The sequence below is a fragment of the Colobus angolensis genome, unplaced genomic scaffold, assembly GCF_000951035.1.
Source record: "Colobus angolensis palliatus isolate OR3802 unplaced genomic scaffold, Cang.pa_1.0 Scaffold54, whole genome shotgun sequence".
In the NCBI taxonomy this organism is placed as follows: Eukaryota; Metazoa; Chordata; class Mammalia; order Primates; family Cercopithecidae; genus Colobus; species Colobus angolensis.
This window is the reverse complement of record NW_012118932.1, coordinates 1,853,012-1,879,956: the sequence shown is the minus strand read 5'-3', so window position 1 is coordinate 1,879,956 and position 26,945 is coordinate 1,853,012. Positions and strand designations below refer to the sequence as shown.

The following is a 26,945-nucleotide window of genomic DNA, read 5'->3' as shown; positions in this document are numbered from 1 at the left end:
GTTTCGTTCAACAAGTTATGCTCTTAAAAGAATTTGGTGCACAGAAATAATTCATTTAACATTTTTAATCTTTTCTACAATAATCTATGAAAATCTTTCTTTATATTTCTTGCCTGGCTTGTTCTCCCAGGAATTAGGAGGATTTTCTTTATACACTAAGTAGAACTATTTATAAATTGTATTGAGTTTTATATGGCCGTCCTCTGCTGGAGATACTGTCTAATAACCACATTGTTACATTTGTTTATATTAGGATTTTTAGATCTTAGTTTTCGTTGAGGGAGTGGCAGGTAGTGGCAGGTGGTGGTTTGAGACAGAGTCTCTGTCACCCACGCTGGAGTGCAGTGGTGTGATCTCAGCTCACTGTAACCTCCACCTCCCAGGTTCAAGTGATTCTCATGTCTTGGCCTCCTGAGTAGCTGAGACTACAGGCACACGCCACCATGCCCGGCTAATTTTTGTATTTTTAGTAGAGGCAGGTGTTTGCCATGTTGGCCAGGCTGGTCTGAAACTCCTGGCCTCAAATGAACTACCCACCTCAGCTTCCCAAAATGCTGGGGTAACAGGTGTGAGCCACCATGCCCAGCCTCAAGGGGTATGTATTTAAATTTAGTTGCATAATGGTTTCTTTTTAGATCATATAAAACATCAGATCTTTATATGGTTAAAATATTCTTTGTGTAAATTTATGATCCCAAGAATTTCTGGGCTCATAGTCAAATTTTTTAAAAGTGATATGTGATCTCTAACAGATTTTAGATTAGTACTCAACAAAACAAGTTTTTATGTAAAAATTACATGATGATCGTTCCTTTCCAAAAATTTTCAGTGAAGGTTCTGAACATTGCTGTATTCTATTCATTGTTGGTTCTTAATTTTTTTAATTCAGTATTTAAAGCTTATTACATTCAAGTATAATGCTTCCGTGAATATCCTCTTAAGTTTGTCTTATTGTGGAAAAGGAACAATCTCTTAAGATAATGTACCTTGCACTATGTATATATATGCGCGCAAAGTATTGGCAACCTTTCAGAAATAAGAATTAAGTTGCCTCTTCTTCTGGAGTAGGATTGCACCTACTGGTAGAATTGGATAATTATTTCACCTAAGGAAGGGCTCTTTATTCAAAAACTGACTCCTGGTTCATTTAATTAAGATTTATTCTAATTAAACCAGTCCTTGAAATCTGAGCTATTTTAATATTTCTAAATAATAGCTTTCCTGTTATACCAAAAGAATGGAATAAAGTTTCTACAGGAAGAAAAATAATTGGAACTGAGTTGAGCAGTAGGCATGAGAATGTGGCAGGAGGTAAATGGATGCTACAAGCAAAATGACTTTTGCTCCCATTGCTTGAGTTCCTAGTAAAATAAAGTGTGCAAAATGATGCCACTTGATTTTTCAGGTTTTCAAATTAAGGTGCATTTCTCAGTGGATTGATACTCAGCCTTCTGGGGGAAAATGTTTCAGTTTTACTCACTTGACAGTAAGCAAAGTGGTTTTAGTAAATAAAATAGCTTTGAATGATAATATTTTGTTTTAGTACACAATATATTTTTAGTCAATCAGAACAAGAAACATTTTAGTGGTCAAGTTATTGCAACTAATTTTTTAATACATGCTTACTCAAAGAATAGACTATTGTGATTTCTAATCAAAGTGATTCTTTTCTCCCAAATTAAGATTTGGTTTGATTTACAGGTGAACAGTGTTGACCTCAGAGCCGCTAGTCATGAGCAGGCAGCAGCTGCATTGAAAAATGCTGGCCAAGCTGTTACAATTGTTGCACAATATCGACCTGAAGGTAATAACATTCTTACTGTCTGTGGTTATTGCTTATTTTAGTTTTTAAAAATCTTCCTATTTAATAATGTTTAACTTCCAAGCTTCCTTTTTTGTGGGGTTTTTTTTTTTTTTCTGATTTGCTAATCTAGTATTTGTTTAGTCTGAACCTAGTTTTGAAATCAAAAGCTGTTTGTTTTTTTGGTTTTTTGGGTTTTTTGTTTTTTGAGATGGGGTTCCACTCTTGTTGCCCAGGCTGGAGTACAATGGCGTGATCTCAGCTCATCGCAACCTCCACCTCCCATGTTCAAGTGATTCTCCTGCCTCAGCCTCCCAAGTAGCTGGGATTACAGGCATGCACTACCACATCCAGCTATTTTTTTGTATTTTTAGTAGAGACGGGGTTTCTCCATGTTGGTCAGGCTGGTCTCAAACTCCTGACCTCAGGTGATCCGCCCACCTCGGCCTCCCAAAGTGCTGCGATTACAGGCGTGAGCCACTGCGCCCTGCTAAAAGTATTTTTTAATGATGTGGGAGCTGGCATCTGCAAGCTTAACCCACATAACCCCATCATGTGGGTTAACTTAAGTGTTTATTTTTTTAAATCTGTTCTGTAACTAAAGACCTATCTTTTAATGTTCCTTTTACTACTTTATTGATCTGAAAAAATAATAAAAACCGTAAGCAAAGATATTAATAATGCCCAAAAAAATCAAGTCACCCAGATTTTTTCTAGTTTTTGAATTAGGTTATAATTATTAATATCAAGATTTAAGACATGCTTCTAATAGCTGTTACTGCTATTTAAAATAAAGAGAAGAATGCCAAGTTTGGGGTATAATGTGTGTCTAGATGGTAAAGTATCATGGATGTGACCTTACTAAGTTCCTAGGGGAAGAAGGTGGTAATGGAAAATTTGAGGTCATGCCATATTACACATATGTAAGACTCTAGTGTATATCAACATAACCACATCCCCAGTAAAACCTCAGTGGAATTTAAAAAGCTTAAATACCCAAAAGAATACATAGCGTATTTGTTGATGCTCGTAAACAACATGATGAAGAAGGAAAAAATGATGTGAGTAAAAGAGCTAAATGAATAATTCCATAATTTATCAACTAATTACATGTATTATTATTTTTTGAAAACAGAATTTCTTTTTTTAATGTATGTTTTTTAGCTGATCAAAGTAGCATGTTGAGCATTACTTGGTCTTTCTTTAAGTATAGGAGGTTCTGTCTAAACAAGGGAAAATTTGTTCAGTTGGGAGTAAATTCTGGATATCAATTCACATTAACCAAACAATAGGGACTAACATATGAAGTCAGAAGGTCAATTCATTAGTTTTTATGAGAAACAAATCTGCCAGTGGGACCCATGTACTTTTATCTTCTGGCCAACACATTCCACCCCGTAGGTACACTATATGGAAGCCAAGTTACAGTCACTCGTTCCTTAGTGTTATAGACAGCCTCTCATTTATGTAAGGAATACAGACTTTTTAGGTGTGGTTACGGGTAACTTAATATCTGCTCCCTGACCTCAAAACACACAGAACACACAAAAGCAGTAAGAAAAACAAAACATACACACATGCTTCTACCCACACAACTTCATTTCATATTTACTAAAACTAAGAAGGTAGGTGTAATACCTGGACAACCGAGTAGAGGTAAAGACTGCTTAAGCAGCTGAGATCTTGCCGAAGCCACAAGGAAAGAGGGGAAGAGTTAAAATATGGAATGTTAAGAATGCTTCGTAGTGTCAAAACTTTAGGATATGGTATAAAATTGCACCTCTTAAAGGTGAGGGGCTCGTTTTTGAGGTATAAAAACATGAGCCTTTTTTATTGCAGGCCTCCTGGGAAGTGGGGTGAGCAGGCTGGAGCAGAAGCCACTCGTGATGTGGCTTGGTTTAGAAGAGCAGAGGACCCATATTTGGATAAAGCAGCCTGCCTCTGTAGGATCAGATAATGTGACAGTATTTGGGTTTTAAAACCTCTAAAAATGTCCTGTGCCTCCATCTTTCCTGTGCCCCTAGACTCTGGAATAGCTACTCCAGCAAAATCTAGCAAAGTAGCAAAGTAGTAAGTACTTTTTTTTTTTTTGAGACGGAGTTTCACTCTCTCGCCCAGGCTGGAGTATAGTGGTACAATCTCAGCTCACTGCAACCTCCACCTCCCTTGTAGGTGGGATTACAGGCATCTGCCACCACGCCCGGCTTATTTTTGTATTTTTAATAGCAACGGGGTTTTGCCATGTTGGCCACACTGGTCTTCTGAGCCTTAGGTGATCCGCCTGCCTCGGCCTCCCAAAGTGCTGGGATTGCAGGTGTAAGCCACCACCCCTAGCCCCAGTAATAAGTAATTTAAAAGTAGCCTCACATTCATACAAAGATAATAAGAAGAGGTGGGGAAAAGCATCAAAGCTTAGTAACAGATTAGCTACACGCAGGTACAACACAAAAACATTAACACAAATCAGATTAAAATTTAACCTTAATGTTTTGCGATTTATGCATTCACTTTGAAAGAAGACCACAAAGTAGAAATGTGAGAACTATAGGAAAAGATGACTCAATAACCAAAAGAAATTAACTTTGAGCTGGCAGAACCCAGGAGACAAGAAAGCAACCAAGTTAATGAAATTAGACCACAAACACAGAGTCACTCCAGAAAACCAGGAGACATAGAAGATACAATAGAAAAAGTAGACAAAATGAAACAGAGAAAATCCGAAAAGATTAAAAGAAAATGTTAGCAATGGAAGGTAATTATTTTTACAATATATACATAATTAGACTTTCTGAAGAATAATTTTAAGGAAGAGAATAAATGTCTTAAATTATAATTCAATGCCTTCAAGAAAACTTTCTTGAAATAAAAAGAAATCAATCTTTGTATTAAAAGGGTACAGTGTAATATAGGGAAAATTGACTCCGAATGGCCAAAACTCAGACATTCTTGTTAATGTTTATTAAGAAAGAATTTTTTCGGGCCCAGGCAAAAATACCAAGTCATGATACAGGAGGGAAAATTGGTTGATAGGAAAAACTACTCCAATGCTTAGTGAGCATAGGACAGAACAAAAATAGTTAATTCACTTGTAATCCCAGCACTTTGGGAGGCTGAGGCAGGAGAACTGCTTGAGTTTAGGACTTCAACACCAGCCTGGACAACAAAGTGAGACCCCATCTCTACAAAAAAATCAAAAATTATCCAGGCATGGTGGCACATGAATGTGGTCGCAGCTACACAGGAAGCTGATGCCGGAGGATCACTTGAGCCCAGGAGGTTGGGGCTGCAGTAAGCCGTGTTCGTGCCACTGCAGTCCAGCCTGGGCAGCAGAGGGAGACCTTGTCCAAAAAAAAAAAAAAATCATTAATTTTTACCATTTTTATAGTTAGTGGCTCTTAAGTTTAATTTACCCCTATATGCACTAGATACACTTTCCACTGATAGTTAGCAAGGATGGGCTACTCTTATCCTAGGTTAGTTATTGAATGGGCCTAAGAGTTTCCCTCTCACTATCTTTTACTGTGCTTGTATTGTTTGGTCTTTCCTTCTTTATTCTTTCTTTTTTGCTTCTTTTTGTGATTTCTGCACTTTTCTTTTGTATGAGCCTTTCTAGATGGTACTCTTTTTATTTAGTTGTATTCAGTACTTTCACCTATTCTAGTATAGATGAAGCCATTTTTGTATCAAGGAGAATTTGCATTCTTTGATTATTTAAATAGCAACTATTTAGTAGATACATCTGTGTTTCAAGGGTTACTCTTATGTTGATTACTCTCATGTGTGTCTTATTTCCAGACATCTCCTGAACACCACACTTACGTGTCCTATTTGATTTCTTTAGCTGTATTTCTCAATGTGTTTCAAATTTAACGTTTATGAAATTTAACTTTTTTTACTAGCTCAATAAATGGCACTTCCTTTCGTGCTTAAACCAGAAGCTCAGGAATCATACTTGACTCCCTCCCCATTCACAACCTCTCAGTCACAGCCACTAGCCTAGCCAGAGCCACCATCATCCCTTACCTGAATTATTGTAAAATCCTCTAACATGTCTCCTCACTTCTTTCTTAATTTTCTCCAATACATTCCCTATTCCTCAGCCAAAATGATCATTTTAAATACAAAAATTGGGTTGAATTATTCCCCATTTAAAACAGTATCCATTTTACTCTTAATAAAACCCAAATCCTTTAATAGGCCTGCAAGTTTCTTTGTAATTGTACACAGCACAGCACATATGATTTTACTTCATGCCTTCCACTCTTTCCTTTGCTCCTTAAGCTCTCTAACCATAGAGCCCTTTTTTCAGACCCTTGGCTGTACCAGATTATTTCCTCATTCTCTTCTTTCTTAGAATATTTTTCCCCTGTTCTTTTGACGGCTAGTTTATCTGTCCCATTCTCATGCTTCTATAAGGATGTACCCGAGACTGGGTAATTTATAAAGGAAAGAGGTTTAATTGACTCACAGTTTCAAAGGGCTGGAGAGACCTCAAGAAACTTATAACCATGGCAGAACGGAAAGCAAACATGTCCTTCTTCACAAGGCAGCAGGAGAGAGAAGAGTAGGAGCCAAGTGAAGTGGGAAGCTGCTATCAAACCATCAGATCTCATGAGAACTTACTGTCACAAGAATAGCATGGGGGGAACCACCCTCATGATTGAATTACTTCCCACCATGACCCTCCCACCACATGTGGGGATTATGGGAACTGCAGTTCAAGATGAAATTTGCGTGGGGACAGAGCCACAGGGTATCAGCTAGTTCCTTCTCATAGCACTGATCTTTTTACTTTATAACAGTTACACAGTTTATAGTTATATGTTTATTTAGGTGTCTATTATTTAAGGCTTGCTGTATCCTCATAAAATATGTGGCAATATCCCTATTTACAGAGGATGAAGTAGACTTAGATAACAAAGTTAGCAATAGCTAAGATTCATACCCAGATCTGTTGCCTTCAAAGTCTAGATAGTTTTCACTGAGAATATCTTGATGAGTCTGGTGAAGTGATGTATGCTGTATTCTTTTACCACGGCTATGGTACTTTTGCCTAATGAAGGCAAAGTAAGTGCCAGCAGAGCACAGAAGACAGGCATTGCCTTAGAAATTTAAAAGGGAGATTATATTGCCTGGCTGATGAAAGATACCATAGAGTGGGATTGGGGCGTAACTGGGAACTTAAAGAATGGATAGGATTTAGATGGGCAGAGAGAAAAAATGACATCATAGGTGAAGAATAACAGACGACCAAAGATAGGAGAGTTAAAATTTTAAAGTGTGTTTTGGGTACTTTAAAAATTTACCTGTCCTCCTTGCTGTATTGCTGCTTACCTATGTCTGCTTATTAATCCGTGATACTATGGCTTCATATTTTGTTTTAATATTAATTATATATTTTTAACATGTATTTTTGTTGTACAGCACATTTTAAAGAAAAAAACATATTTTAGATTATCAAAGCATAACTACTATGAGGGCCGAAGATAGAAGCTGAAGAGTCAAATTTTCTTTCTCAGTGTGCTGGCTATTTTAAGAAGTACAAAAGGAGTCACCTCACACTCTGATAATCATCATCTTGCAGTTAGTATCTTTCCTAAAGGCTTGGGATTCTCTACCTTATTGATAATCTTACAGACAGACAGACAAAGAGATAAAGGTAAACTTTTGGTAGAATTAAGTTTTTTATCTTTTAGGATCTATGGCTTGCCTTATTAGTCTTCCAAAAAAGTACTATCATGGGTTTTTGAGCTTGTATACTTTGAACTTTCTTGACTTGGATTCTAATTATGAGGAAAAATAATCTCTACAAGACATATGAAGGAACATTATCTTCTAACTCCTGTCAGTTTTATTAATTCCAAAGGCAAGGAGTAATTCACTTTGGGGGGGCGGCCTTTACTGTTAATCTTTTTGTAGAATCGTTATCAGAAATTAGCTGGACGTGGTGGCTCATGCCTCTAATCCCAGCAATTTGGGAGGCCTAGGTGGGAGGATTACTTGAGCCCAGGAGTTCGAGACCAGCCTGGGCAACATAGCAAGATCTCGTCTCTACTAAAACTTTTTTTAAAGTTTTTTATTTATTTATTTATTTATTTTTTTTTTTTTTTGAGACGGAGTCTGGCTCTGTCGCCCAGGCTGGAGTGCAGTGGCCGGATCTCAACTCACTGCAAGCTCCGCCTCCCGGGTTCACGCCATTCTCCTGCCTCAGCCTCCGGAGTAGCTGGGACTACAGGCGCCCGCCACCTCGCCCGGCTAGTTTTTTGTATTTTTAGTAGAGACGGGGTTTCACCATGTTCGCCAGGATGGTCTCGACCTCCTGACCTCGTGATCCGCCCGTCTCGGCCTCCCAAAGTGCTGGGATTACAGGCTTGAGCCACCGCGCCCGGCCTTTTTAAAGTTTTTTTAATTAGCCATGCGTGGTAGTGCAAACCCATAGTCCCAGGCAAGGCAAGAGGATTGCTATGATCTCACCACTGTACTCTCGAGCCTGGGCGACAGAGTGAGACCCCGTCTCAAAATAAAAATAAAAATAAAGAAACATGGGAACTGGAAATATAATACTATAATTGTTTTGGACTCCATATCCCAAAGGTATAAAATTTTATCAAATACTTCCTAGTCTATAGTTTAAGAATCTCTTGGCCTGGCACAGTGGCTCACGCCTGTAATCCCAGCACTTTGGGAGGCAGAGGCGGGCGGATCACGAGGTCAGGAGATTGAGACCATCCTGGCTAACACGGTGAAACCCCGTCTCTACTAAAAATAGAAAAGCAAAATTAGCCAGGCATACTGGCGGGCGCCTGTAGTCCCAGCTACACGGGAGGCTGAGGTGGGAGAATGGCGTGAACCCGGGAGGCGGAGCTTGCAGTGAGCCGAGATCGCGCCACTGCACTCCAGCCTGGGTGACAGAGTGAGACTCTGTCTCAAAAAAAAAAAAAGAATCTCTTGTGATAGAATATAATAGCAAAACTGTATGCCATGCATGGTACGAACGATGTTATGTTTATTAACTCTTAATTCCCAAGATAATCCTGTAAGTAAGCACTGTTATCCCCATTTTACGTTACAGTTGAATAAGCTACGCCATAAAGAGACTAAGTAATTTGCTGGTAACACAGCTGTTAAATGGTTAAGATTTCTTCTAGCCCCTTTTAAGGGAAGAAAAACCTTTTTCTCCACCCTTGTATGTTCAGTAACGGGGCCTGCGAATTAAACTGACAGAAAAAAACAGATTAACATGAAAAAAAAGTTTCTTGTATATGGATGCAAGAGGCAACAAAAGAAATGCTGTAGCTAGCTTGTGGATAAAGTTAAAAACTTGTATACCTAATCTAGTGGGGAAAAGGAAGGAGGGAGAAACAGCTTTTATTGGAAAAGCACATACATTTCTTTAGGAAAGACAAGTTTTTAGGAGAAGAGATGGGGATAAAATTTGTGGTAACGTTTGTCTGAACTGGTATGAGGGGTCTTTCCATTCTTCGGGGCCATCAGACTCCTCAGAGAGGGTATTTATGGGAACATCATTTCTCAGAAGCTGCACCTTTTGGTCAGTTTAGAGAAACTCCAGGAAGGCTTTTTTTCTGCATCTGTTGAATCTCAGGTATCTTCAGCTTAAAATAATCTTTGTGGCAACTCTGTTCTCACTCTTTCAACTACAACTAAACTCTTGGAGTCTCTAACCTCAAATATTTAATCTTATTGTTTCTCAAGAGTATTAGGCCAACTTTCAGAGCTTATATCTCAATCTTTTGTTCAGAAATCATTAATTACATTGTAATAATACCATAAAAGAAATAAAGCAGAAAGCGTTAAACTCAATATATAAGTTAAACTTACTTTCTCTTTCCCCTAGGTTAGGTCTTATATTTGTGATGTAGTTTATTTTCATAAGAAAAAAACTGTTTGGTGTTCAAATCCCTATTTTACAAGTGACTGAAGTCTAGAAAGGTTAGGCCATAGTCACTTAACTTTTCTGCGCTTCAGGAGCTTTGATTGAAATCTTGAGTTACAGAGGTAGATTTCTAACACCCAGTGTCCTGACTTTCTTTTCATTTTTACTTCTTATACCAACCAAAGGGAGAAGAGGTGGAGATAATCGTGGGAGATTGCAGTGGACTAGTGGCATTTATTTGCAGGCATTTGTCATTTCTTACGATTTTCATAGAAGATACATCCTTAAATTTTTTTTCAGTCTCCTGCTTTCCCACTTTCCTTGCTGTGTTTTTCTACACACCTGTGCTAAGTTGACCCTTCAGTCTCCTGCTTTCCCACTTTCCTTGCTATATTTTTCTACACACCTGTGCTACAGTTGACCCTTGAACAACACAGGTTTGAACTGTGAGTGTCTATTTATGCAGGTGCTGTTCAACCAAACTGGGATAGAAAAATACCATATGCCTGTCGGATTCCACAAGGCCTCCTGTTAGACTTGAATATGCATGGGTTTGGGTATACATGGGGTTCTAGAACTAATCCTCCGAGTATACCAGAGAGCTGTTGTACTGAAAACAACTAACTGGCCTTCTTAAAAATAGTTTTCCTTTTTCTTCTCTAGGCCAATTTGTAGTATCCATCCTCTTGAGAGTTGTTTCTCTTGGGTTTAATGTCTGTGTTTAATCTATTTTATTATAGTTATAAATGAATGTTTTTCTTTATAGGGATTGCACGTTAAGAGATTGAGGGAAGTCCAGTTTCCCCCATACCCCTTCTTCACTTTCCTCCACCTTTTTACTTCTAGTGTGGTGGTGAAAACAAAGGTTAAAATTTGAAAGGGGAGATCAAATGAAAAAATCAGCTTTTAAATATCTCTCCTTGTATAAGCGCACACATACTAACTTGTAGCCAGCAGTTCAGATACTTCCTAATACATTTCATGACAAGAAATAACGGTTTGATACAGGAATTTTTAAGATGTTGAATGGAGAAAATCTCTTATGTAAAATTATAGCTTTGCTGAATTTTGATGTAATTTCTAGGAGAAGAATGTAAATGACTTAAAAAAGGGATGAAACTCTTCCGTCAAAATAGAAACTTAAGAAAATAGGTGTGGTGGTTCGCACTTTGGGAGGCTGAGACAAGAGGATCACTTGAGCTTAAGAGTTCAGGATCCCCTGGGTAACATAGGACACCCTGTTGCTGCAGATAGTTTTTAAAATGAGCCGGGCATGGTGGTGACGCCTGAGGCTCAGCTACTTGAGAGGCTAAGGTAGGAAGATTACTTGAGCCCAGGAGGTCAAAGCTACTATGAACCATGATCGTGCCACTACACTCCTGCCTGGATGACAGAGCAAGACCCTGTCTCCAAAAAAACCTTAAAAAAAAAAAAAAAAAAACGAATAAAGAAAAAATATATATGGGTGGGACTGTTTAAGAAAATATACACAGAATGGGTAAATTGTGGAGATTGATAGGACTAAAAGTATCAATTGATTGAAACAAAAGGAAAAGGTTAGAATCTTAACTAGGTAAATGAAATAGAAGGTTTAAAGGAAAAGTAACTTTAAAATGCTGAAGTATGTTTTGAACATATAGAAAGGTGGCTGTGAGGAATTGTTAAGAGTAAGGCAAAGATTTGGCCAGGCGCAATGGGTCACGCCTATAATCCCAGCACTTGATGAAACTCTGTCTCTACTAACAAAAAAATTAAACAGACATGGTGGTACACACCTGTAATTTCAGCTACTGAGGAGGCTGAGGCACAAAAATCTCTTGAACCCAAGAGGCAGAAGCTGTAGTGAGCCAAAATTGCACCACTCTACTCCAGCCTGAGCAACAAAGCAAGGTGGGGGTGGGTGGGAAGACTAAGCAAAAACTGTAAATATGAAGATCTGAATACAGTGAAAGAAATAAGTCACAAATTTAAGAAATTATCAGGGACTTAGCTCTTCGGTGTCTTAAATTTTTAATATCTGAGACTATGTTAACTGCTTTGTAGTAGCTTAGTTACTCATTAAGAAAGGATATTTTCTGTGTCACTGTAAAAAGTAATGTGTTCTTTTTACAGAAAGCTTTTAAATCTCTAAAATGTAGACTATTTTAAATCACTAGGACTTCTGTTAATCAGATCAGCGAAATTGCTAAAGCTGATAGCGCTGCATGAGACGTGATATGCATCTTATTTAAAACGCATCGCAGAGCTTTTAAGGTGGTAAGGAATTAGCAAGCAAAACCTGAAGGGAAACTGGGAACTCAGGGCTAAGGAAGCACAGAAGTCTCTCTTGTTTCAGGCGTGACAGCGTACTGGCTTGGGAGAGCCAGTTAAATTTTCAGAAATTTTCCAAACTCAAACATAGCCTTTATTAAAAATAAAATTATACAGAAGTATAAATAAGTTACATTTAACATAGTAAAATTAAAAACAAAGGTAATAAATATTGAAAAGTCATCACTTCCTAGTTGTTTTCTAGGAAGTAAAATAATAGAAACATAAACCAGTGGGACTAATAGAAAATACAAAAAGAGGGCTGGACGCAGTGGCTCACACCTATAAATCCCAGTACTTTGGGAGGCCAAGGTGGGCGACTCAAAAGGTCAGGAGTTCAAGACCAGCCTGGTCAACATGGGGAAACCCCCGTCTCTACTAAAAACACAAAAACTAGCCGGGTGTGGTGGGACACGCTTGTAATCCCAGCTCCTCAGGAGGCTGAGGCAGGAGAGTAGCTTGAACCCCGGAGGGGAAGATTGCGGTGAGCCGAGATCGTGCTACTGCACTCCAGCCTGGACAACAGACCGAGACTCCCTCTCAAAAAAAGAAAGAAAATACAAAAAGAGGTAGATTTAAAGCTGAATCGCCCAGAACTCCTCCTCTCCCTCAAAAAAATTAGGAAAGTTGTTAAAAATCTACAATAAAACTATGCAAAAAGATGAAAGATATCCTGTGAACCCCAAATATAAGCTGATGTAAACAAGGTATTAACAGCTGCAAAACTATCTGATATCAGCATCTGTGTAAGGGGATGTAATAGGAAAAGCCCAGTGTTAACCAGTACTCACGACAAAATGCAGTAGGTAAATTTGAGAACACCAAGTGAACTGTAAGAGTTTTTGTACAATCTGCATGTTGAGTGCAAAGAATCTCCAGTAAGATGTATGAAGGGGCCACGAGCAGTCTAGGCCCTACGACACAGTTAACCAGCTGTAGCTCCCTTTCCGTTTAAAGCCCCACACTAAGGAAGAACTGCTGGGAATAAAATCCAAATTGAACAGGATAGGAATAATAGAGCCAAAGGAAATAGAAGGTTCAGATTAATGGGGGTGGGTAAAGTTTCAGGCCCTCTCACAGTGTCTGAGATCATGTCTTTAAACACTTGAAAGAAACAAAATGGAGAGTTCTAGAGCTGTGAAGTGAGAAAACCTGTCTTGACTCATAACTCCTCTGTAAAAGTTGGGGAAAACTAATTTCATATAAAAATGAGCAACAATCGAATCCCATGGAAGCCTATTTGAAAATGAAAATAAGGATTAGTGTAGTATCTCCACAGACAGTAAAGCTGTACCAGAAAGACAGTTTATGACGCTAGTGTCAACTAAAATTAATATTTCAAAACAAGTTAAAGAAAAATGATGGAATATGTGGAAGAGCAACATCAATAGTTGATAGAACTCAGAAAATTAGTAGAAATAAAGACATGATTTTAAAAACCAAATTTAACTATAAGAGACATCTTTCCTTAAACCAAGAAGGTGAAAAAGAAGAAAAATTTTTAAAGCAAAAATAGACCTTCTCTTTCTACGATTTGATCAGTTTAGTCCTAAAGCCATTAGGTAGAGCAGAGAAAAATGGTTTAATCCATACCTCAGTCTGGAGAGGCTTAGGAGAGCTTTGGTGGCTCATTGGACTTATCCACGACGATGGCTTCTGTGCAGGGTAGTGCCTTGGTTCAGGAGTGAGTGCCCGAGGGCTGGTGAGGAAAGCACATACGGAATGCTCAGAGCCCAGTCAGGGAAGTAGATGGTTGTTCAAATTGAGATTGACCAAATTAATATATTGGGTTATTGTTATTCATAATTTTCACTGTGGAGAAGAGAGTTACAAATATGGAAAGGAAGAAAACTCAAATATGAATCCTGTAATACTGCATTAGAATTGAAGAAATTGGTTTGAAGGGGTGGTTTTCCATTGATACAGATGTAAACATAATTATCTATATCAGTGAGTATGTATCTGTGTGTATGTAATTTTCCCTGGCTCTGCCCACTGAGAGGGCCGGAGCCTAGTGCCACCCCAATAGCAGTGAGCACCTGGCACCCAGATCTTGCCTTGCAAAACATTGTTCCCCACTGAAATTACTAAGGCTTTTTTGACAAATGGCAGGTTCCCCAGAAGTCAGGCAAAGGAAATGCTAGATTGTTCTGTAATATCCTTTGCCAGAAAACAAGACTCAAGGAATATTGGAGACATGTCAAATGGACACAGAATCTAACTTCAAGGGACCCTCACTGGCCACATCAGGAACAATCTCAGCATTCATTTCGTGGTCCTAATGGCATATTGTAACTCACTGAATAAAGTAGGAAATAATGAGTTTTTACTCATATAAATAAATGAATTAATTGAAAGTTTGATGAGAATGGAGAATTGTACACAGTTTCAGTAATTTATTTGCAAAAGGGAAAAGTAACTTTACAGTAGAGAAACCTGACAGACACAGCTTTAATCAAGTGATAAAGTTATTGGTAATGGGACAAATCAAAATGGTGTACCACCTGATACAGGTATGTCGGGTAGAACATAACATCTGTGATATTCCTGCCAAAGTTGGGTAACCTCAATCTAATTGTGTGGAAACTTCAGGCAAACCCAAATTGAGAGATATTCGACAAAACAATTGACTTGTAATCTCCAACAGTGTTAAGATCACAAAGTCAAGGAAACGCTGAGAAACTGCTGTGACTCAGAGTCTAAAAAGATACAACACCTAAATGCAACAAATGATTTTGAATTGGATCCTTTTGCTATAAAGAACATTATTGGTGGCTCTTCATAGGGTTCTGAGCATTAGATGGTAGTAATGTATTAATGTTAACTTTGATTTTGATGGTTTTGTAGTTATATAGGAAAATATCTGTAGGAAATACACACTGAAGTATTCATGGGTGATGAGACATCAAGAAGGCAAATTGCTATCAAATGGTTCAGGAAAAACAGTTTGTGATTGCTTTAGTCTTTAAAAAAATATTAGTAAGAAGAAAGAAAGAAAAGAATTGAAAGTGACAGATACAGAAGGTAGGCAAAGAATATTCAACATGCTTGTAATGGGAGTCTCCTAGGAAGAAATCCAAAACAATGCTAGAAAATGCATAAGCAAGAAATCTTTTCTAAAATTAAAAAAGTTATTTCAAACTACTTATCAAAATGCCATAATGAAATGATTAGAATTTAAAGGAAAAAAAAATGTGGAATTCCACTTCCCTCCCCCATCAAAAAAAGAAAGAAAATTCTGTTGTTCTCAGTTTATAGAAGACTAATGGAGTGAATATACTCAATAAAGAAAGAAGCTGAATCAAACAGACTTTCACATATAAAGACTGGAATCAAATGTATCAACAAATAATTAGAGTTACAGTGTTCGTATAAACACTTCCTGGGGAGAGAGAACAACCTTCAGACATCCAAAATGATAGGAGGAGGGATACTGACATAAGGACTGGTGTTAGCATTAATGAAGGTGATTATAAGGAAGAGGGTGTATAATATGAAAAAGCTATATGCTCTGACAATTTTGATAAGGTACAGTTATTACAAAATGGGGGCAGAATTTGCGGATAATATGAAAACAGAATAAGCTTCCTAATTGCTTTAAAGTATTTAACTGGATATAAAAGTATAGTATTTGCAATCAGATCTGGGAAGATTGCTTGTAGGAGGAGACCAAAAGACAAAAGCCAAACCAAAGTTTGCCATTAGAACAAAAGGACAAGTGAGTCTGAATTTTTACACACACACTTAAAAGAACAAACCATATAGTGAGACTGTGCTTCGGTTACTGTTGCTTCATAAGATACTACCCCAAGCTTAATAGATTAAAACAGCCTTTTAATAGATTTTGTAGGTTAGGAATTCAGGCAGGTTCTGGCTGGATGGTTCTTGTTTTCCTTCTGGCATCAACTGAGGTCACTTAGTGGGACTTGGGTGGCGAATGAGCTGCTTCGGAGGGCCCAGTTTGGCTTTGCTCCCCTTGTTGTATGCGTTGATGGTACTGGCTGGAGGTTTGGGCTCGGAGTACCATCATGTGACCTCTGCAGTATGGGGGTTTTAGAACAGTCTTGTTACGTGGTACCTGGCTTCCACTGAACAAGCAAAAACCAGGCAAAAGCTTCATGGCCTCTTCTGATGTGACCTTGAAAGTCACACAGGATTACTTTCACGTTTTTTGTTATACAAATGACCCAAAGCACTAGCCCAGATTCCAGGAGAGGGGAATTAGATTCCGCCTCTCGATGGGGCAATGGCAAGGTCACAGTGTACAAGAGCATGGGATGCGGGCATCTTTGGAAAATACAGTCTGCTACTGGTTTATTTTTGTTAAAAGCTTGAGTAAATAAGACAGGATGATAAGAATAGAACTGAGAACAAACAGTTTCAGTCACATCAAAAGTTAATTCATGAAAACAGACAATTTTCAGGCTTGCTAATAAAGCAGAATTTAACCCTGTGAAGTATATAAGAGTTATACGTACAGCAAAGAAGTAAAGGTTAAAAACAAAGGACTGCATATAGCTGTAAAAAAAAAAAAAAAAGAAAGAAAAAGCATGGATGACATCTTTATATATTGTGCAGTTATCTTCTGGATATACTTACTTTTTTTTCTTTTTTTCCTGGGACGAAGTCTGTCTCTGTCGCCCAGGCTGGAGTGCAGTAGCCAGATCTCAGCTCACTGCAAGCTCCGCCTCCTGGGTTTACGCCATTCTCCTGCCTCAGCCTCCCGAGTAGCTGAGACTACAGGCGCCTGCCACCTCGCCTGGCTAGTTTTTTGTATTTTTTTTAGTAGAAACGGGGTTTCACCATATTAGCCAGGATGGTCTCGATCTCCTGACCTCGTGATCCGCCCGTCTCGGCCTCCCAAAGTGCTGGGATTACAGGCTTGAGCCACCGCGCCCGGCCCTGGATATACGTACTATTAAGTGAAAAACGCAAAGCAGAGAAATGTGTATTCTACTGTTGAAGAAAGAAGAGAAATGTTGGCTGGGCGCAGTGGGTAATCCCACCACTTTGGGAGGCCAAGCCAGGCGGATCATGAGGTCAGGAGTTCGAGACCATCCTGGCCGACATATTGAAACCCCGTCTCTACTAAAAATACAAAAATTAGCTGGGCGTGGTGACGTGTGTCTATAGTCCCAGCTTCTCCGGAGGCTGAGGCAGAAGAATCGCCTGAACCCGGGAGGCGGAGGTTGCAGTGAGCCGAGATTGCGCCACTGCACTCCAGCTTGGAGACAGAGCGAGACTCCCTCTGAAAAAGGAAAAAAAGAAATGTATGTTTGTGTGTATATATACACACATATATACAGATATGAAAATATGGAATAAATGTAAATGTATTTGCATGTTTGTGTGTATCTTTATATTGTTTACATGTGTACATATAAAGATCAGGACAGAATAGGATGAGAAAAAGGGATAGAAGCTGGACTTGTAAATACCTGTGTTTTATAGATTTGACTGCGGAGTTGTTTTACCTACTTATCAATGAAAATTTTAAAAGGCAAATTGAAGTTGAAAATAAAGTACAAATGGATCTAAATGTGTATCCACTTGGCAACAGTAATACTCAGGGAGGAACTATTCCAAGTAATTTTGAAATGGTGATTGGGCAGGTACAGAGGCTCACACCTGTGATCGCAGAGCTGTGAGAGGCCAAAGTGAGAGGATTGTTTGAGGCCAGGAGTTCAAGAGCAGCCTGGACAGCATAGCAAGATGCCATCTCTACCAAAAATAATTTTTAAAAACTTAGCCAAGCATGTTGGTGCACACTACGGTCTCAGTCACTCGGAAGGCTGAGGCAGGATTGCTTGAGCCCAGGAGCTCAAGGCTGCAGTGAACTGTGATTGTACCACTGCAGTCCAGCCTGGGCAACAGAGCAGGACCCTGTCTCTGAAAATAAAAAAAGAAAACAATAATTCAACCATGCATCTCTAGCTATAGCCTAAGGATTAAAAGCTACAGGAAATAGTTAACTGTTTACGGTAATCATATCATGGTAGTAGTGTTGGTGTTGTAATTCACTGTTGTAAATGTAATATTGGGTAAAACAAGTAAGTCATTATGCCGGTACTTTTGTTCTGCTATCTCTACTATCTTGAGAACCAGAATTACTTATATCCAAGAAAGCAGATACAACGCTAAAACAGATTAAGTATAAACCCAGTGGTCCTAATTTTTCATTAGAAAAACCAGTATAAACTCATGATATATTTTTATTATCTCCATTCATCAATCTGTGGTTTAGCTGTGTCTACACGTACTAAAGACAACTTACATGGATTGATAATTATTTAATTATGATGGATACATTCTATTAAGGCTATTTATGTTTTCATTTTAAGTGTTTTATTATAATTTTGAAAGGATAGTAAAATATTTCGTTAGATATTAATGTGGAACTTTAAATGTTTCTAAGATTTTTGATGAATTATTGCTTCAATTGAGCTTATTATCCATAAAACAAAGTTGACGATGATGGTGAAAGGAAGAAGAACTCAACGATAAACGTGCTTACTCTTACTCTGTCATCTTAACCTATACAAACTCCCAGAGAAGTTGTTTGCTGTAAGACAGGCTTGAAAGTCAGATTGGAAATGACCTAGTTGTCTGCAATTTGTTTGTTATAGATAGAGGGGGAAAAAAGATATGTGTTTATAACCATGTAACTGCAATATTTTTGAAAAAGTGCTTAAACTTTTGTTATTAATAGATTTAGTAGTTTTTAATATGTTGCTTTAAATAGTTCATTTTCAAAATCATATTTTGGTATAAAAATATTTTAAATAAAAATATTCATGAATGTTACTTCAGATTGCTTTTGTGTCTTTTGAATTTTGACAATTTATAAATTATAAAATGAGTTAAAATAAATTTTATCACTTGTTTAAGGCATATTTTTCCCTTTAGTGTTGACCCTGCACAAGTTCCATATTGAAGTATGTAAAATGAACTGATCGTCTCAAGGGGAAAAAGTCAATAATCAAAGCATCTAGTATATTAATTATTATTATCGGTTTCTTCCTTAATATAAAAATTAGAATAAATCCTGATTTTTAAAATTTACACTTAAATTCAATAGTAATAAGATTACTGCTGTCTGCTGCGTGGAAATTGTCGTATAATTGACTAAACGTGTTATAAACTTTAAAAGAGCATGTAGAAAAATTATAACTCAGCCAATTCTAATTTATGGTACATTTAGGTTATTAATAATTTTTTTTTGAAATTTGTGTGTTGGGCAAAATCTTATACATATTACTATTTTAAGGTTCTAACCACATTTAATCAGTTATAGGACAGTTTACATATTTAACATGTTATCTTCAAATAACTTATTTTTTGAAAATATATCAATTTATTTCTCTTTTTCTTCCATCAGAATACAGTCGTTTTGAAGCTAAAATACATGATTTACGGGAGCAGATGATGAATAGTAGTATTAGTTCAGGGTCAGGTTCTCTTCGAACTAGCCAGAAGCGATCCCTCTATGTCAGGTAAATTTTTTTACTTCTAATTGTGGCAACTCTTAATTAGTTATGAATGTAAATTGTTTTGTATTTTTCACTATAACTTACTTAGTTTTACCATAAGAAAATATATTACAAATCAGTGTTGTTTTTTATTATTGATTCTCTGACAGTGTGTCTTTCAAGAATTGGAATATTGTTGAATTAATAATTTTTTTAATGAAAGTTATGTTATCCTTGAGTAATAATGATATGATAAAGGAAAAAATTCTGTGGACCAGAAATTGTTTTCAGATTGATGTGTTAGTAGTGGCTACAAGGTCGATAATATCATATCTAACACTTAGATTTAACCTATATCCTTTTCTAATATATTTTCCATTCAAGTAACATTTAATTACCTTGGCAATTTCCGTAGTAGCAAAGGAAGCATATGTAAATTATAATTTAAAATGAATAGCCTCAGTAAATAATGCATATTCGGAAAATTTCTACGTGCATTTTTTTTTAAACACTTGGGAGAAGGCAAATATGTTACTTTCCTATAATATAAAGGTTAAATGGCAACATAGGTCTAATAAATAGGTGATATTAGTATATAAACTGGGTTTTTTTTTTTTCCATTTCGTTGGCTTATAAGACTTAAAACAGAAATCCGAATTTATTTGTATTCTGTATACTTCTGGTAGAACTTTAACTGATGACTTTATGATACGTTGTTGTAACATTAGCACTGTAAGTAATCTGAACCATTCTTTATAAATGATCATCTCAGTCCTCCGGATTCGGCTGGGAGACCTATTCCTAATATGTTTCATTTATCCTTCTGGTGAGAGAGAGATGTTACATATATAAACATGTATCCTGTACACATGTATATCTATACACACAAACAAGTTCTCTATGCTTGTTTACATATGATATGACTTACTGTCTTCACATAATCTTACTCTGATATATCATGAAAGGAAACTTTTCTCATTTTCTTCTTTCTATTCCTTTTGTCTTTTGCTGTAAGTTCTTTGCTACTTATAACCCTACCAATGATGTGGGAATCTTAAATCATCAGATTTTTTTCTCCCTTCGCCAATTCTAACAATACTCATTAAACTCTTGTGTTCCAAATTTATTAAAAGTATATTATATATACAGATACATCGAAAATGGAAGAACATGGATTTTTCTACTCTCTTTTTTACATTTTCTTTTTTTTTTTTTTTGCTTATCTACATTTCCTAATTTTAGTATAATTAATAGGTGTTGCCTTTTGTTTGTACTTGATTAAATATTTACAAAGGCATAAAAATCACGATATAATAGGTTATATTTATTTTCAGTAAATTTAGTGAGTCATCTTCACTTTTTATTATTTTTAGAGAAGTAATGCTCTCTTTTCTTTCTTTCTTTTCTAAGACAGGGTCTCACTTTGTCACCCAGGCTGGAGTGCAGTGGCACGATCTCAGCTCACTGTAGCCTCAACCTCCTGGGTTCAAGCGATCCTCCTGCCTCAGCCCCCCAAGTAGCTGGGACTGTAGGCACGTGCCACCATACCCGGCTAATTTTTGTGTTTTTAGTAGAGATGGGATTTCACCATGTTGGCCAGGCTGGTCTCGAACTCCTGACCTCAAGGGCCTCACCCACCTTGGCCTCCCAAAGTGCTGGGATTACAGGCGTGGGCCACTGTACCCAGCTTCTGTTTTTTAAAATCATATATTATCAAAAGACTTATAATGAAAAATAATTGTCACTTGCACCAGCCCCTAGTTTCATTCTCCAGGAACAAGCATCCTCCATTTTCCTAGCAAACTTCCTTCACCTCCTTACTTCTAAATATGAAGCCTTCACCTCTGTATTTCTAAATAACATGCATATACTGCTATCTTCTATTTTACCAGTTTTGTATATTAGTCTTAAAACCATGGTAGATGAGAACTTTTCTCTGTAGTACCAAACCACTCATTCAGTCTCATCACCATCACCCAAACATAGCTATCTCTGTTAATGAAACTAATAGCATTTAGAGTCATGTGACTATGTAATAGCTGTCATGACTCAGTCAAGTGGAACCCTATGAGCTGCCTCCTTTCTTGTGCACCCCTTCGTTTTTCCTCGGCTTAATAATTGTCTTGCATTTTATTTGATCAATTTTTCATATACTTACTACTAACTATCTTTCTGTATCTTCCAGTAACCACTGTAGAGCTTTTCACATTACGAAAACCTAGTCACACATACGGTCTGATAGTTCAGGTTTTTCCCATCTTTATGCTCCAGTCTAGACTAGTTCCTCTGTAAACTTGCTGTATAGCTCTCAGCTGGGACTTCCCACTGCCATTATTCTGTTCCCTTTGACTGTCTACCATGTCACATGTTTCCTAGATGCCACGTTTTCTTCTTTCTCAATTAATCTTCCTAGAGCACATCCTCCAGTAAATTCCTGCGAAAAGATGTGTGGGAGGTACCTTTTGAGTCTTAGCATGTCCGAAATGACCTTATTTTGCCTTCTCCCCAATAGAGAATTTGGAATGTTGGGGGAGGGAATGATATCCTGTTTTATTTTCCAGGACCTCATTCATCTTCCATTTCTTTCGTGGACATAATCTCATGTGTCTGAGATTTTCTTCTGCTTTTTGTATTCTTTGCTTTCTCTGTATTCCTTATTTCTAGCTATCCTATTTTCTTAGGGGTTTTTTCTTTAGTGTTTTATATAAGGCATTCTTTAAATAGCCAGTGTTCCTTTCATTGTTTTCCATTCTTATGAATAGAGAAATGAAAATAATGGATTTAACTAGAAGACAGTGGGGTAAAGGGAGGAATAAATTGGCTCTTACATTTCCTCTGCTGTCCCATGTCATTCTGTTCTTTGGTATAATTAAATATCTCTAGAGAAGAATCCCTGTCTCCTGCCAATAGTATAAACCAAGTTGCTAGAATTTCATTTTCATCCATGTCAGTCCAGCCATCTTCCCCTTCTCCACCAAGTTTCAGAGTATACAGCTCCTCAAATTCAATTTCTCTGGAGACTAAACCTGTAGTCTTCTGTGGGTTTGGGGAATGGGAAAAGGAACTTTGGTGGGGGTGGTCTAAGTGCTACATACAGTGTTTCTACCTTCTGTTTTTAGTACAGTAACTTATCCCTGCCTACCTTGGTACTACTGTACACTTCTAATTTATGACCATCTCCAGGATTCTTGTGGAATAAAACTTGTTTCTATAACCCTCTCTGCTGACACTCCATTTATAGCTTCTTTCATTCTGCTAAATTTAATTAGCATCATCCAAAAATGTGTTAAAATCTCTCTTTCCCTGTTTTCGTCTCTGTTTTGTATTTTTCTTATTGTCATTTTAATGAGTCAGGATGGAGAAGAAATAGACGCAGTCTGCTATAGTTAATCAGAAGCCTTGTGGTTCTTTTTGAGATGGGGTCTTGCTCTGTTGGCCAAGCTTGTCTTGGACTCCTGGGCTTAAGGGATCCTCACACCTTAACGTCACAAGTAGCTGGGACTGCAGGCACACACCACCACACCTGAGTCTTGTGGGGTTTTTTAGTCAATGTATTTTTAATTTCAAAAGCCAAAAAAAAGGCTACAAAAAACTACGTACGGTAACCTCTTTATGAAGCTCTGAAACAAGCAAAACATACATTATGTTGTTTAGTCACTCACGTGTTATATGATCAAACCAACCAAAAAAGAGTGAGTCAAAGAAACAAACATATGAAGAATGATAGTTAAATCTAATAGTGGGGAACTCTTGCTCCAGGGGAATCAGGACAGGGGGAATATGTGCAGGTGAATGTGAATTACTGATGAAGGTTTCGTGTGTAGTCTTAGCTTGGATAGTAGGTGAACAGATGTTCATTGCACTCTTATGATTAATAACTCACATGTATTCCATGGGCTTCTTTTTTTATGAATCAAATATATTAAAAGAGAATGTTAAACTGCTAACATAAGTAGAGATTGTGGGTGATTTTTTTCCTTTGTTGTTCAATAATACAGTTGGATTTTGTGATTCAAAAGGTGAATTTTTATAATAATGTAGGAAGTTAATATTTTCCTTTTCTGAATGTCTTGACATTTGTACTACCTCTTAAGGCACTTTATTTTCTATTTTATATTATGCTTATTTGTCCCCTTATCTTCTCTGTGTTTGAAAGTGTGGTTAAGTGAGCCTTCCTACTTACGATTCCCTCTGCTTCCCTAACACCTTTAGCCCCACGAAAAGACTTGAAAGAACTCATTTGAAAAACCATTAACTACTAGTTTATTTATTTAGCTGTCAAGTAATTCCATCCCTCTTGAGTTTTACTTGAAGAGATAGGTTCTTAAATGTTGGGTAGTGTGAAAAAGATTATGATTTTCATCCTAATTTCCAGTTGCCAAATTAGAACAAAAGAATGAATAAATTATATTATAAATGTAATTGCTGTGATCCTTTCTTTCTTACACTCTTGAGAGAGCTTATTTGGACTTAAAAATTTGATTTATCTAAATGTTGTACATAATCAAGTGGTAGGACACAATGTTTTCTTTTTGTCAAATTTTAAAATATTTTTAACTTTGCAATTACCGTATTAAATTATTACCTTTTCCAAAATATTTGGCAGCTGATGAAGTCATCTATAATTAATGTTCATCATTGTTACTGACTCTGAAAACCCTATCAACTCTAGTATTGTGAACAAATGGAAGGAGTAATTAACTGGCAGAATAATCACTATGTTGATCTAGTCTTACAGTCCACAACTAATAAATCTAATTTATCAGGGAATTTGTTTTCCTACATGTATCTAATGAAAGTAAAGAGAAGAATGTATCTTAATAATTTTTGTTTATTAATTTCAAACTCTCTGGATTGGTCTTTATTTTAGAATTCAGTATAGCTTGCCATTGGATTACAAGCCAAGAGCGTTTTTAGAATTTTTCTTGTGATATTGAAAGACACAGATAATACAATACAGTATTTTCGTAGCAAGTTGATTTTGCTGTTTCTTTTTTGTCTCGTCTTATATGTAGTGCAGAACTGAACGGGGTGTCATTTGGCCTGCTATGATATATTTATTTATCCAAATTAAATATACTTTCAGAACCCCATGATATGTTGATTAATATCGTTATAACAAGTAATTATGGACTTTTTTTCTTCTGACTCTAGAGCCCTTTTTGATTATGACAAGACTAAAGACAGTGGCCTTCCCAGTCAGGGATTGAACTTCAAATTTGGAGATATCCTCCATGTTATTAATGCGTCTGATGATGAATGGTGGCAAGCCAGGCAGGTCACACCAGATGGGGAGAGTGATGAGGTTGGAGTGATTCCCAGCAAACGCAGGTATGTCTGTTTCTTACCGCTTGAATGTGGGGCAACGTAAATAATTGATGTTCTTTTAAATTTCTTTTAATTTTTGACAACATGGATAGTCCTGGAGTGCATTATGCTCATTGAAAAAAGCCAGACACAGAAAGACAAAAATTGTGTGATCACATTTTTATGTGAAATCTAAAGTAGTCGAAGTCATACAGAGAAGAATGGTGGCTACCAGGGATTAGGAGGATGGGGAAATGAGGAGATACAAAGTTTCCGTGATACAAAATGAGTGAGTTCTGGACCTCTAATATGTAAGCATGGCGACTATAGGTAATAGTACTGTACTTGAAATTTGCTTAACAGGGTCGGTCCTGGGTGTTGTCACCACCCAAAAAAAAGATAACCAGGTGAGGTAATGGATGTGTTAAGTAGGTTGACTGTAGTGATTATTTCACAGTGTTTGTGTGTGTGTGTGTGTATACACCATAAAATCATTAAGTTGTGCAACTTAAATATATACAGTTAGGCTAGGGGCAGTGGCTCATGCCTGTAATCCCAGCACTTTGGGAGGCTGAGGCAGGTAGATCAGTTGAGGTCAGGAGTCAAGATGAGCCTCACCAACGTGGTAAAACCCTGTCTCTACTAAAAATACAAAAATTACCTGGGCATGGAGGCACATGCCTGTAGTCCCAGCTACTCAGGAGGCTTAGGCAGGAGAATTGCTTGAACTTGGGAGGCCAAGGTTGCAGTGACCTGAGATTGCACCACTGTACTCCAGCCTGGGAGACAGAGCGAGACTCTGTATATATATATATATACACACACATACACACACACAATTAAAAATAATCACCAGAACAACTGAAAAAATAAATTTCTTTTACTAAAATGATTTTATGCTGTTTTTTATATTGTGTTTCACAGCCATTTAATTTTATTCAAATGGATTTGTAACCACTGACATAACTAGAAAATACGGGCCAAGCACAATGGCTCACACCTGTAATCCCAACACTTTGGGAGGCTGAGGTGGGTGGATCACAAGGTCAGGAGTTCAAGACGAGCTTGGCCAAGAGACCAGCCTGGCCAATACGGTGAAACCCTGTCTCTACTAAAAATACAAAAATTAGCTTGGTGTGGTGGCGGGCACCTGTAGTCCCAGCTACTTGGGAGGCTGAGGTAGGAGAATTGCTTGAACCCAGGAGGCAGAGGTTGCAGTGAGCCAAAATCGCACCATTGCACTCCAGCCTGGGCAACAGAGCAAGACTCCGACTAAAAAAAAAAAAAAAAAAAAGCAAGTGATGCTTGCTGCCAAGTAGAAATTTATCTAAAGCTACTAGTTGCTGAAAACAAAATAAGTATATATTAAGTCAATGTGCCATTTAGCTATACCAGTGAAGAGAGAACTGAAAGTGTCGTGGTTGATGTAGATAGCTAAGAGGACCTAAATTTTGTGTTTTTGGTGTCATGAATTTCTTCCTTCATGCCAAAATTTTTGGAAATATCTGGTAATACGCTTCACTTTTCTTTTTCCTTGCTTAAATTACATGTATTGGTGCAGTACACTGGTCTTTTCTCTTTGCTTTTAATGATTATATATAGGTAGGTAGGTAGATTGAGTGATTTTGTTAAGAGACAGGGTCTTGCTCTGTCACCCAGGCTGAGTGCAGTGACGTGATCATAGCTCACTAAACCTCAGACTCCTAGGCTCAAGCTGTCGCCCACCTCAGCTAGTAGCTGGGACTACAGGCGCAGATCACTGCACTCAGCTTAGCTTTTTGTTTTTGTTTTTTTGTGGAGATGGGTTCTAGCTATGTTGCCCAGGCAAGTGTTAAACTCCTGGCCTCAAGCGATTTTCTCACCCTAGCCTCCCACAGCTTTGGGATGACAGGTGTGAGCCACTGCACCCAGCGCAATTGATTGGTTCTAGTGATTCATGGGTGCATACTCAGCATATAGCAAAAGTAGTTAAGTACAGGCCCTCTTTGCAAAGGGTGGTCCCAGCGTAGAGGACCCCTTCCAAGGCCTGTGATGTGCTGTTGAATGTCTCTACTTTTGTGGGGAGAGGATTAAAATGTCATTTCAGAACTCCTCCAAGATAGCTTATTTATGAGATCTGCTTAATCCAAATCATTGTCTAGAAGTTCTTTTTTTTTTTTTTTTT

The 26,945-nt window shown here is 37.5% G+C and overlaps 1 protein-coding gene across 8 annotated transcripts in view; it reads left to right on the top strand.

Moving 5' to 3' along the window:
* The window catches only part of DLG1 (discs, large homolog 1 (Drosophila)), a 291,014-nt gene that overhangs the window by 217,340 nt on the left and 46,729 nt on the right, over window positions 1-26,945 (top strand). For all 8 annotated transcript variants that reach the window (XM_011961193.1, XM_011961195.1, XM_011961194.1 and 5 more), the window contains 3 exons: window positions 1,702-1,804; window positions 19,384-19,498; window positions 24,629-24,805. In XM_011961193.1, the coding sequence (XP_011816583.1) occupies window positions 1,702-1,804; window positions 19,384-19,498; window positions 24,629-24,805 (395 nt within the window). The remainder of the gene's footprint in view (window positions 1-1,701; window positions 1,805-19,383; window positions 19,499-24,628; window positions 24,806-26,945) is intronic.